The 13,937-nt window shown below is 39.3% G+C and overlaps 2 protein-coding genes across 2 annotated transcripts, besides 4 other annotated features; both read right to left on the bottom strand. All coding sequences in view use genetic code 12, as the record gives it.

Moving 5' to 3' along the window:
• Window positions 1-2: 2 nt before the first annotated feature.
• Window positions 3-782: a mobile genetic element (relic of Debaryomyces hansenii Tdh5 retrotransposon).
• Window positions 783-1,138: a mobile genetic element (relic of Debaryomyces hansenii Tdh5 retrotransposon).
• A 3-nt stretch (window positions 1,139-1,141) lies between these two features.
• Window positions 1,142-6,436: a mobile genetic element (Debaryomyces hansenii Tdh5 retrotransposon).
• DEHA2G11297g (DEHA2G11297p) lies at window positions 1,593-6,059 on the bottom strand (the record flags this gene model as incomplete). Its single annotated transcript, XM_002770570.1, has 1 exon — window positions 1,593-6,059. The coding sequence occupies one exon, from the start codon at window positions 6,057-6,059 to the stop codon at window positions 1,593-1,595; it is 4,467 nt and encodes a 1,488-aa protein (XP_002770616.1).
• Window positions 6,437-10,484: a mobile genetic element (relic of Debaryomyces hansenii Tdh5 retrotransposon).
• Window positions 10,485-10,695: 211 nt separating this feature from the next.
• DEHA2G11220g (DEHA2G11220p) lies at window positions 10,696-13,839 on the bottom strand (the record flags this gene model as incomplete). Its single annotated transcript, XM_002770569.1, has 1 exon — window positions 10,696-13,839. One exon carries the CDS (start codon window positions 13,837-13,839, stop codon window positions 10,696-10,698), a length of 3,144 nt encoding a protein of 1,047 aa, XP_002770615.1.
• Window positions 13,840-13,937: the final 98 nt, after the last annotated feature.

Below are 13,937 nucleotides of genomic sequence, written 5' to 3'. Positions count from 1 at the left end.
AGAATCAGACCAAAGTCCTTCAAAAGCTCATGCCACAAGGGAAGTCCCAGTAGGCATTGCTCTCCAACATAAGTTTCAAGCATCTCAGCTGGAAGATATTTCTCCAAAAGCATATCAACAAGATCATCATATCTAGATCTGAAAATGCTTTTAGAAACTTCGTCGAAAGTAGAAACACTAGGAATGGACTCGAAATTATTATTGAGATAGAATTCCAAGTAACAGTGCATATTCTTCACCTTATTCATTACAAGATTATTCCATTTCTTGTAATTAGCAGCTCCTTTAAGCTTACTCAGTTCAGGAACATTAAAGTTAATAAATCGGCTCATAACCTGTTGAAGTAAATTGTCCAAGTCCATGTTTAATGCGTTCATTTGATAAGTCTTTCACTTTGTTTAGTTTTAAGTATCTCAATTATAATATATAATTTACTTAATCTCTATATAAATTCTGTATTCAAGGAGGTCCAAAGACCTCTTTATATAGTCCAATATTTGCACAAGAATAGGAGTACGCTTCCCGTTGTTTCCAGGTAAACAGCGAATGGGAAGGCAGATATATGGAAACCGAAAGGCATTTTATCAGTGCCTTTCTTCCAAGAAAAACTGCTATCCAATGATAGCTTCAACAATCATAAGGCGGGCGTAATCTTTATGGTATAACAATAGAAAGCCAAACGGCATTCTGGTTCTATTGAGATATAAAAGAATTTGCAGCCGCTTTACATGATTTCTCAATTTATTCTGACTTCGCATAAAATATACTAATATATTTCAACACTAAATGCGAGGAGTAGCTTCACAGATTCGTATCTGATGACAGGACTAAACGTATCCAAGTAATCTTCCCCTGGAACCTGACTGAAGCCCTGTGCTACTAGTCTAGCTTTGTATCTACCATCATCTTTCTTGGTAAATACCCATCTGTTGCCTATTGCCTTTCTATCCTTAGGCAACAGTACTAAATCCCATGTATTGTTTGAGTAGTGAGCACTCATCTCACTATCCATGGCGATTTTCCATTTTTCAGCTTCGTCACTCAGCATGCCTGTTTGTATGTCACTGGTACACCATCTTTCTTGGTGCTGACAACATAGGCATGTGACATGAAATAACCAGACCCTCTAACCACAAGAGAGTGTTGAAGTAAATTCTCGAAAGTAGCATACATTATCAGGTCAGTATCAGGTTAGGTAATCAGTCAGTCAGTTAATCAGTTAGTCAGTGTCAATTATAATATATAATTTACTTAATCTCTATATAAATTCTGTATTCAAGGAGGTCCAAAGACCTCTTTATATAGTCCAATATTTGCACAAGAATAGGAGTACGCTTCCCGTTGTTTCCAGGTAAACAGCGAATGGGAAGGCAGATATATGGAAACCGAAAGGCATTTTATCAGTGCCTTTCTTCCAAGAAAAACTGCTATCCAATGATAGCTTCAACAATCATAAGGCGGGCGTAATCTTTATGGTATAACAATAGAAAGCCAAACGGCATTCTGGTTCTATTGAGATATAAAAGAATTTGCAGCCGCTTTACATGATTTCTCAATTTATTCTGACTTCGCATAAAATATACTAATATATTTCAACACTTCCCCTTAATCCTAATTCTTGTCATTCCAGCAAGGCTTCTCAAGTCCTGGAATTTAATCTTATTTAATCCTTTTGTAAGCATGTCCGCAATTTGTGTATGGGTGCTAATCGGACAAAGTTTAATTTGTTTCTTTATTATATGCTCTCTTATAAAGTGATGGCGTATGTCAATATGCTTAGTGCGCAGGTGAAATACAGGGTGCTCTGCAAGGAGTATACATGAGTTATTATCTTCGTGGATCGAAATGGGTAATTGTAATGGCACACGCATCTCGTCAAACAACATTATGATCCATAGCGCTTCTTTGGTAGCCTCACCCAATGCGAGATATTCAGCTTCAGTGGTCGACATTGCCACTGTAGTCTGTTTCTTACTTTTCCACGAGATAGGAGCTCCTCCATATCTAACAATGTATCCTGTAATTGATTTCCTGTCGCTCTTGTCACTAGCCCAATCACTGTCACAGTATATATCCAATGAGCTGTCTCCAGTATAGTGGTGACCGATATCTTGGGTTCCTTTAAGATATCTGAGGACATGTTTGGCACATTTCATATGCATCTCAGAGGGTTTGGCTAAGTGTCTACTAAGTATTCCAACAGCGTACGCAATGTCTGTTCGAACAGTAGTAGATGCAAATAATAGCTTTCCTACTAGAGAGCGGTACCTGGTGGCATCACAGTCTTCTGTGTCATCTTTGTGTAAGTCCTCTCCGGCCAATGTCGGAGTTGCCACAGTGTTTGCATCACTCATGTCAAAGTCCTGCAAGACCTTTCCAATGTAGTCATAGAGACATATCTTGATACCATTGGTATCCTGTGCAATATTAATTCCTAGAAACTTCTTCGCAACTCCTAAATCCTTCATTTTAAACTTCAGTGCGAGCATTTTCTTTACATCTTCAATTTCCTTTATATCCTTTCCTGATATAAGGATATCATCAACATAGAGGCCAATAATTATGTTCCCTCGAACATATATGCCTAACTCAGTGTCAATTCGGTTGAACCTATGTTCAGCAAGAAAATCTGAAATTGTAGTATTCCAACATATCGGTGCTTGTTTCAATCCATACAACGATTTGTTCAACTTACAGACTTTCTCTGGTTCATTCTCATTAATAAAATCAACAGGCTGTTTCATATAGAGTGTTTCCTCAACAGTACCGTTCAAAAATGCGGTATCTACATCCATCTGATGGACTACTCTATTATCGACAGCACTGAATGCTAGAAGTAGCTTCACAGATTCATATCTGATTACAGGACTGAAGGTATCCAAGTAATCTTCCCCTGGAACCTGACTGAAGCCCTGTGCTACTAGTCTAGCTTTGTATCTACCGTCATCTTTCTTGGTAAATACCCATCTGTTACCTATTGCCTTTCTATCCTTAGGCAACAGTACTAGATCCCATGTATTATTTGAGTAGTGAGCACTCATCTCACTATCCATGGCGAATTTCCATTTTTCAGCTTCGTCACTCACCATTGCCTGTTTGTATGTCACTGGTACACCATCTTTCTTGGTACTAACAACATAGGCATGCGACATAAAATACGCAGATCCTCTGACAACAAGCGAGGAGTCTGATTCAGTATGCAGTGCTTCATATTTCAGTTTCTTAGAAGGTTCAGTTTCACCTTCCGACGATACTTCTGATCTTCTACGCAGTCTCTCAGGCATCGTAATAGCTTTTCTCCTTCTCCTCACAGGTTCATCAACATAATCCTCATCATCAGAATTATCAAAGTTATCATGATGACGTTCATAGAAAGAAGTAGCGTAGTCTTCCCCTGGAACCGAAGCTTCTGAATCCGAAATATACTCAATACGAGGACGGGAAACCTCTTGCGTTACAAGAGGGGACAACGGTTCAACCACTCGAGGAGTGGTAGTAATATCAGGCGAAGTCCCATCGACAGTAGACGCAAGATCTTGAGGGACCTTAAAATCATGGGCCGAAAAATCAGATTCAGCATCATCCATCTCTATATCCAGGACAGCCAGTTCAGGAGGCGACATAAGAGTACCGGGGAGCTCAGCAGTAGCTCGAATCCCAGAAATGGATGAAAACGAAGACAGCGACGAAGACAGCGACGACGACAGCGAACCTTTAGAAGCGATATCACGCGGAATGTTGGTTATAGTTTGGAAAGGAAACACAAATTCGTCAAACTTAACATTATTACTAACAGCAATTTTGCCAGAATCAAGATCGAAGATACGATATGCATGTTGGGTTTGGGCGTAACCAACCATAATACCTCGAATAGAACGAGGAGACAACTTGGAAGATCTTACCTCCTGAGGAATAAGCGCATATGCCGAACATCCAAAGGGCCGTAAATGATCCAAGTCAGGCATGGTTTGATACCACCGTTGATATGGATAGTTCTTGTTGATAGCACTCGATGGTAAACGATTAAGAAGGTAATTAGCACACAGAACAGCTTCAGCCCAGAAATTGAGAGGTGTAGAGGCATCGAACATCATGACTCGAGCCTTTTCAGTGATGGTACGAATGGCTCGTTCACTGACTCCATTTTGATGACTATTGTATGGGACAGTAGTCTGGTGAGTAATTCCTTGGGTTGTAAGAAATTTTTGCAACTGAGACGACATATATTCACCGCCATTATCAGTGCGAAAAGTAATAGGCTTGTAGCCACCACGATTATAAAAGAATCGTTCAGATTGAAGAAAATATGAGCGCGCACACTCATATACATCGGACTTTCGTTGTATAGGATACACTGCCATAAAGTGAGTGTAATCATCAACGAAAACCGCATAATACCGATCATCGGTCAAGCTCGCTTGAGAAAAGGGTCCACATACATCAGAGTGGACGAGCTCCAACGGAGCCTTTACAATACTACCAGAAGTAGTTGAAAATTTCGGAAGAGAACGAGTGGCCTTACCACGGACACACGCCTCACAAATAGGGTTCTTCGATTCAGATTTAACAGCATCTGCATACGAAGGAAACAGAGTTCCAACTTGATGTGCCACAGGATGACTTGGGTGACCAAGACGAGAATGAGCATTGGGAATAGCAGCCAAAGCACTACCACTAGTTCCACCATGAGCAGGGATACATGGTAAAGTAAACTTATAGAGGGCATACTTATCGGGGCTCGTACGAGTGGCAATCTGAAAACCGAGGTGATAGTCAAACATAGTATCGCCTACGGCTCTTATATCTGCTCCAGCAAAAATCGCACGACACATAGAAATTAAGTTGCGACCACATGAAGGGACATACTGCACATCATGAACAGGGAGCAAGGAACCATCTGGTAACATAAAGTTTAACGTTCCAGTACCACAGACTTGGAACGGAGTAGCAGGATCAAGACCCGCAATAGAGCCAAACTGGCCAGGGATAAAATCATGGAGTAACTCTTTCTGGTGAGTGAGATGAACAGACGCACCAGAATCAAAAAAGAAAGTATTTCTATGGCTAGCATCAGACGCCACGAGAGCGGAAGACGCAAACCGAGAGACAGAAAAAGCCTTATTTTTAGATGAATCTTTGTAGCCCATCCCAAAGGTCGGGCTGGAAGACAGGTTGTTTTCGGCCTTCGTGTCAGCAGTAACAGCATAGGCAGGTTTAGCAGGAGGTTTAACAGACGAGCTTTTATTTTTACCATCATCGTTTTCATCTTTAGAAGGACAGACATTCAGTTTATGTCCAATACCACCACACTTGAAGCACGTAACACTAGATTTAATGGAAATTGGCCTAGGAATCTGTCTCTGGACCGTGAGAGCCACATTAGAGAGATCGGACGTAGGAGACCTGGTATCATTGAGGATCTCAGAAATCCCGTCCTTCAAGGATGCCCAAGTAAGTGAACCGCCTTCCATAGTCTCAATACGGTCGTGCATGTGAAGTAACGTTGCTTTTACCGTACTGTTCTCTGTAAAGGAGTAAAGTAACCCGATCCGATAGGGAATTGGGATTGGAAGAATATCCTGATCAGCATGTTCAAGGAGATGGAGCTTCTCCGAGAGGGTGACAGAAGGATCCTTGAGTTTACGGAAAAACAGAAGCTGCATTTCCAATGTCTGCTTGAACGAAATCAGACCAAAGTCCTTCAAAAGCTCATGCCACAAGGGAAGTCCCAGTAGGCATTGCTCTCCAACATAAGTTTCAAGCATCTCAGCTGGAAGATATTTCTCCAAAAGCATATCAACAAGATCATCATATCTAGATCTGAAAATGCTTTTAGAAACTTCGTCGAAAGTAGAAACACTAGGAATGGACTCGAAATTATTATTGAGATAGAATTCCAAGTAACAGTGCATATTCTTCACCTTATTCATTACAAGATTATTCCATTTCTTGTAATTAGCAGCTCCTTTAAGCTTACTCAGTTCAGGAACATTAAAGTTAATAAATCGGCTCATAACCTGTTGAAGTAAATTGTCCAAGTCCATGTTTAATGCGTTCATTTGATAAGTCTTTCACTTTGTTTAGTTTTAAGTATCTCAATTATAATATATAATTTACTTAATCTCTATATAAATTCTGTATTTCAGGAGGTCCAAGACCTCTTTATATATTCCAAGATTCTCACAAGAATAGGATTACTTCTCCGATGTTTCCAAGTTAACATCCAATGAGGAGTCAGATTCACTAAACGGCAAAGCTTTCACAATAGGCTGTCCTCCGAGATTCAAACCATCCAATGGTAACGATGAGGCCACAATAGAACTGTATTCCATATCGGAAGTATGGAATACATCCAATAATATTTATTTGCAGCTTTTCTCATATATTTTCTCAATTAATTCTGACTTCGCATAAAATATACTGATATATTTCAACATCTCCCACCAATGCTGTATGTGGGCTTAGTTACTTGGTCCCTAAACCTAGTCAGCACACTGCTGCCTATGTTGACACCGGTCACCAGTCGTCTTCTGCCTCGGTATCTCATGGTTGTGCAGCTGCTACTGATAGCCATAGTGATGTCTTCCTTTATGATTCTGGTGCGTCTGTTCATATTACGCATCGGAAGGACTTACTCCATGACTTTCATCCTGATACCTCCGGTACAATTGCTGGACTTGGCCCTGTTACTACGTTCAACGTCCTTGGTACTGGAACTTTGAAATTTACGTTACCTGATGGTTCCATACTCCCCGTTGAGGATGTGCAGTATGTTCCTTCCTGCGGTCGTAATTTAATCTCGGCTAGCCGTGCGGCTATCAACGGTGCAACCTTCCATGTCTTACGCGATAGTATTGTTGACCTTCGCTTAGGCCTTCAGGTTGCTGCTCGTACGAAGGATGGTCTTTATCAATTTTCATTACCATCCTTGCCTGCTCGTAGTGTATCATCTGGCACTGCGTTTGCTGCTACAATGGATGCTCACTCTCGTCTTGGTCATCCAAGTCGTACAGTTGCACAACGCATTGGAACCTTAAGTCGTTCGTATGCTGATGCTGTGAAATCGGAATCGAAGGATTCCCTTTGTGAGTCGTGTATTCGTGCGAAGGCTACGCACGCTCTCCCTAAAACGTCGACCACTTCCGGTCGCACTGTGAAGACTCCGTTGGAGCTTGTCCACTCTGATGTCTGTGGGCCGTTTTCCCAGCCGAGTTTAACCCAAGACTTATATTATGTTGTCTTTGTTGATGATTACACTCACTATATGGCAGTGTATCCTGTTAAACAAAAATCTGATGTATATGAGTGTGCGCGCTCATATTTTCTTCAGTCTGAACGATTCTTTCATAATCGCGGTGGCTACAAGCCGGTTACTTTTCGCACCGATAATGGTGGTGAGTATATGTCGTCCCAATTGCAGCAATTTCTTAGAGCTCAAGGGATCACTCACCAAACCACTGTTCCGTACAATAGTCATCAGAATGGCGTCAGTGAACGAGCCATTCGTACCATCAATGAAAAATGTCGTGCCATGATGTTCCACGCATCCACGCCCCTGTGTTTTTGGGCCGAAGCTGTAGCGTGTGCTACCTATCTTCTCAATATCTTGCCGTCGACTGCTCTTGATAAGCAATATCCATATCAACGGTGGTATAAGAGTCATGCCCAGTGGGATCAATTGCGCCCATTTGGATGCATGGCGTATGCTCTTATTCCACAACAATTGAGATCATCGAGGTTATCTCCTCGTTCTATTCGGGGTGTTATGGTTGGCTATGCCCAAACCCAACATGCATATCGTGTCTTTGATCTCGACTCTGGCAAAATCGCTGTTAGTAATAATGTGAAGTTTGACGAATTTGTGTTTCCGTTCCAAACTATGACTAACATTCCACGGGATATTGCCTCTATAGGGTCGCTGTCGTCGTCGCTGTCTTCTATTTCATCCATTCCTGGGATTCGAGCTACTGCTGAGCTCCCCGGTATTCTTATGTCGCCTCCTGAACTGGTTTTCCTGGATATAGAGATGGATGACACTGCATCTGATTTTTCGTCCCATGATTCTATGGTCCCTCAAGATCTTGCGTCTACTGTCGATGGAACTTCGCCTGATATCGTGGGCCCACCTTCTCGTGCTTCGCTGTCGTCCTCTCCTGGTATTACTACCACTCCTCGAGTGGTTGAACCGTTGTCCCCTCTTGTAACGCAAGAGGTTTCCCGTCCTCGTATTGAGTATATTTCGGATTCAGAAGCTTCGGTTCCAGGGGAAGACTACGCTACTTCTTTCTATGAACGTCATCATGATAACTTTGATAATTCTGATGATGTGGATTATGTTGATGAACCTGTGAGGAGAAGGAGAAAAGCTATTACGATGCCTGAGAGACTGCGTAGAAGATCAGAAGTATCGTCGGAAGGTGAAACTGAACCTTCTAAGAAACTGAAATATGAAGCACTGCATACTGAATCAGACTCCTCGCTTGTTGTCAGAGGATCTGCGTATTTTATGTCGCATGCCTATGTTGTTAGTACAAAGAAAGATGGTGTACCAGTGACATACAAACAGGCAATGCTGAGTGACGAAGCTGAAACATGGAAAATCGCCATGGATAGTGAGATGAGTGCTCACTACTCAAATAATACATGGGATTTAGTACTGTTGCCTAAGGATAGAAAGGCAATAGGTAACAGATGGGTATTTACCAAGAAAGATGATGGTAGATACAAAGCTAGACTAGTAGCACATGGCTTCAGTCAGGTTCCAGGGGAAGATTACTTGGATACCTTCAGTCCTGTGATCAGATATGAATCTGTGAAACTACTTCTAGCATTCAGTGCTGTTGATAATAGAGTAGTCCATCAGATGGATGTAGATACCGCATTTTTGAACGGTACTGTTGAGGAAACACTCTATATGAAACAGCCTGTTGGTTTTATTAATGAGAATGAACCAGAGAAAGTCTGCAAGTTGAACAAATCGTTGTATGGATTGAAACAAGCACCGATATGCTGGAATACTACAATTTCAGATTTTCTCGCTGAACATAGGTTCAAACGAATTGACACTGAGTTAGGCATATATGTTCGAGGGAACATAATTATTGGCCTCTATGTTGATGATATCCTTATATCAGGAAAGGATATGAAGGAAATTGAAGATGTAAAGAAAATGCTCGCACTGAAGTTTAAAATGAAGGATTTAGGAGTTGCAAAGAAGTTTCTAGGAATTAATATTGCACAGGATACCAATGGTATCAAGATATGTCTCTATGACTACATTGGAAAGGTCTTGCAGGACTTTGACATGAGTGATGCAAACACTGTGGCAACTCCGACATTGGCCGGAGAGGACTTACACAAGGACAACACAGAAGAATGTGATGCCACCAGGTACCGCTCTCTAGTAGGAAAGCTATTATTTGCATCTACTACTGTTCGAACAGACATTGCGTACGCTGTTGGAATACTTAGTAGACACCTAGCCAAACCCTCTGAGATGCATATGAAATGTGCCAAACATGTCCTCAGATATCTTAAAGGAACTCAAGATATCGGCCACCATTATACTGGAGACAGCTCATTGGATATATATTGTGATAGTGACTGGGCTAGTGATAAGAGCGACAGGAAATCAATTACAGGATACATTGTTAGATATGGAGGAGCTCCTATCTCGTGGAAAAGTAAGAAACAGACTACAGTGGCAATGTCGACCACTGAAGCTGAATATCTCGCATTGGGTGAGGCTACCAAAGAAGCGCTATGGATCATAATGTTGTTTGACGAAATGCGTGTGCCATTACAATTACCCATTTCGATCCACGAAGATAATAACTCATGTATACTCCTTGCAGAGCACCCTGTATTTCACCTGCGCACTAAGCATATTGACATACGCCATCATTTCATAAGAGAGCATATAATAAAGAAACAAATTAAACTTTGTCCGATTAGCACCCATACACAAATTGCGGACATGCTTACAAAAGGATTAAATAAGATTAAGTTCCAGGACTTGAGAAGTCTTGCTGGAATGACAAGAATTAGGATTAAGGGGAAGTGTTGAAATATATTAGTATATTTTATGCGAAGTCAGAATAAATTGAGAAAATATATGAGAAAAGCTGCAAATAAATATTATTGGATGTATTCCATACTTCCGATATGGAATACAGTTTTATTGTGGCCTCATCGTTACCATTGGATGGTTTGAATCTCGGAGAACAGCCTATTGTGAAAGCTTTGCCGTTTAGTGAATCTGACTCCTCATTGGATGTTAACTTGGAAACATCGGAGAAGTAATCCTATTCTTGTGAGAATCTTGGAATATATAAAGAGGTCTTGGACCTCCTGAAATACAGAATTTATATAGAGATTAAGTAAATTATATATTATATATTATAATACTGAAACTGATTAACTGATTAACTGAAACCTGAAACTGACATGACAATGTATGCTACTTTTGAGGATTTACTTCAACGATATTTTCTAAAATTAATTGCATGCTCATTAAACTATTTCAATATTGGCGTTAACAAATGACGCTCCTAATGAATTGAAAAATATTGGATTCTAAATTAAATTACCTTCACTTTTATTAAGAGACTTACAGTGTTGATGTAGGAATATTCAAAAATTTAGAAATGACCACAAAAATGATATATATATATATATATGTATATAATTTCGATCTTAATTTTCGTCATCACTGTCATCATCTTTATAGCCATGCTTTCGAATTTCTCCCAACCTCTTTCTTGCAGAGTTCAACATATTTTCTAATTTCAATATCTCAACCTGTTGTTCCATTTCAACAGTCTTACCCTCATAGGGTGTTAGCTTGCTTAAATCAATGTCATTCTTTGTATTTTCGTCATCAGACAAAAACTGTTGTACCTTCGCAACTAAAAGTTTACAAGCATTTGATACTTTGCTCGATGCTACTTCCAAATTATCTTGGGTATGCGATACAAAGTTTGCTTTAACCCGGGATGCGGCAACTAATTGGGCGGTTGAAGCTGCAACTTCGTTTGAAGCTACAATCAACTGTTCATGAGAATTTTTTTCTTTAAGAACACCATCTGCAGTTTGAATTAACACATTAGTGGCCCCAGCAATTGCCTTAGATGCACTTATTAAACCTTCAGTCCATCTATTATTTTTCTTGTAGAATTCCGTACGTGATTGGGAACCCATTCCTTTACTAACGATTTCTCTTTGTGATTCAGTAGCCGCTTGGATCAATAACGCGACTGCGTTTGTGACTGCCATTGCAGCAGATAATAAAGTTTCGTGAATTTCGAAGTTACCACTTTTTATATTCGGATTTTGTAAAAGGTCCTTCAAAAATTTTGAAGCAAGATCAACGGTGTTAGCAGTCTGTTCCATTTCATTTTTAACTAAATCTTCCAAATTTCCCAGAGAGAAGTTAATTCCATGCGTGGATCTTAATGTATCAACATAATTACCTAATAATTGTAAATCATTCTGCACTTGTAGATTACAGTCGATCACTTTATCTATTTTTCCATCTTCATCTTCAACTTTACTCAAGGAATCGGAACTCAAATTAAAGAAAAATGCTTCAGTACTAACTAACACATTAGACACATATTTCAAGATACTATCCTCATCATCTTTAGAAAGACTTCTAGAAATACCCTTCGCATTTAACATTAAGTCATTAACCGCTGTGGTTAATTCAGAACCTTTTAAAATGATACCGGAATAGCTTGAGTTATCGTCATTGTAACTATGCTTTTCATCAACAATGAAAGTATTGAACGTAGTTGCAAAATCTGTAGCCATGTCTGAGCTAATTTCCACAATGGATAATAAATGTTCTGGTGAAGAATTAAGGTTTCCTGCTTGCATAGGAGACGCAAGTTCGTATTTAGTATCTTGAATTCTTTTGATATTGTTAGCCAAGAGAATGTCAACCAATTTTCTAAGTTTACTAATATTGCTAATTATAATATGATCTATTTGAGCATTAACAATATCTTCTTGGTCATTCTTTGAAATTGCAAGTTCCCTCAATGCACTATCTAAAGATTCTTGAGCAATCTCCAAGTCCATTTCTTTCTCTTTCAATTTCTCTTGCAAGTTATTGTTACCTAAATTACTCAAGTCTTTATCTCTGACTGATAATTGTTTCTTTAATTGGTCCATTTCATTTTGATGTTTAGAAATTATGGAAGATAAATTCAAAGATTGTAACTTACCTGATTCGTTTACTTGACTATTTAATTCTCTTAATTCCGCTTGAAGCTTTTCAATATCCTGATCTTTCGTCGCTTTAACTCTGTCCAAATCTAATCTTGCCCTATCACGCTCACGAATCAAGTCAGCCAATTCAATATTTTTGGCCTTTAAGTCCTTCTCAAACTTCTCTTTCTTCATAATAGATTCTTGAGCACTATTTATCTTTTGCTGAATTTTTTTAAATTTTGCTAATAGATTTAGATGTTCTTGACGCAATTGTGAATATAATTTAGCTAATGATTCATATTTTTTGGTCCAATTATTGATTTGTTGTTCCAAATTAGTTATTTGCTCATCTTTTGATGAAACTTGCTGAGTAGCAGTACTATTCAAGTTCATCAATTCGGTCTCTAAGTTTTTAACACGAGTGTCATATTGTTGTAATAGTTGTTGATCATTATCATATTGATTCTTGAACATTAATAAATCATGTTCTAATTCAGTGACACGAGACTGATGTTGCTGAGTTTGTTGCCGTTGTAAAAGTTGTTGTTCTTCTAAGAATCGTCTCTCCTGTTGACGCTGTTGTTCTTCAAAAATATGTTGCTGCTGCATTTGGTCTTGCATTTGTTGTTGACGTTTCAATTCTAAATCTCTTTGAACCTGCTGTTGCTCCTGTTGTTGCTGGTCAAAAATCCCAGTTTGTTGGAGGAAAATCAGATCAACCGGTGGGGGCGCTTCTGCAGGCGGTTCATAAGATGAAGTGGGCTGAGAAGATAACTGCGGCGTACTTTCAACTGTAGCAGACCTTGGCCTTGATGGAGTAACAGGCTTGCCATCATCAGTTACTTGCAAGTTAGGAGGGTTGTTTGATAACCGTGGAATTGTGACCAAACTAGTTAAAAACTTAATGGCATGACAGTCGGTATAAAAATCCCGAAGCATAAAATGCTGAGAATCAAATCTTTCAAAGAGAACAGACAATGCTTCGTCTGCTCCTAACTGTTGATACATAGCTCTCAACATTGATGTACAAAATTTATAAATCCCATATGATTCTGCAATCAAAGGAACCAAAGCACTGACTTTACACAAATTTTTTGGTGTTTTATGAATTGTCAGAAAAATTAATAATTGTAAATCTTTAATCAGATCCTGTAAATCCATTAATTGTAGAATCGATTCGTAACCTTCATTCGGGTCATTGACTGCTCTCAATGAAATATACTCTTCGTATTCAAAAATCCCATTGAACCCTGGGTTATTTCTATGGAAGTCCAACTTCTCTAAGATAAACCTATCATATTGATTGATCAATCTTCCATACGAAAGGCCGTCATTAGGAAAAACAGTACTTAATGATGATAAAAAGTCTCTATTACGGTACGCATCCTTTAAAGTATTAGGATGTCCTTCTTGTAGAACTTTGTGTATCATAATCAAAGCCTTGAATAATTGAACTTCATCACTTTGTAAAGGTTGAATTTTCACAGCATTCCAAAATGCACGAGAGTTCTTATGATCCCAAGTGTACACGATACATGCTCTAACATGTTTTCTCTTTGGGGGAACTTCATCTGTACTACATGCCTTCTTGACACTAACTTGTAAGTCAACTTCAGCACGACTCATTCTAATAGATGATTCTTCAAATCTTGAATTCTTTCGATAACAATTGATTTGTTTGATTTTAGGGGTTGGGCGGAACTTCAAAAGAACGATTTGGTGTA

This window comes from Debaryomyces hansenii, assembly GCF_000006445.2.
Source record: "Debaryomyces hansenii CBS767 chromosome G complete sequence".
Taxonomy (NCBI): Eukaryota; Fungi; Ascomycota; class Pichiomycetes; order Serinales; family Debaryomycetaceae; genus Debaryomyces; species Debaryomyces hansenii.
This window is presented reverse-complemented; position numbering and strand designations above follow the sequence as displayed.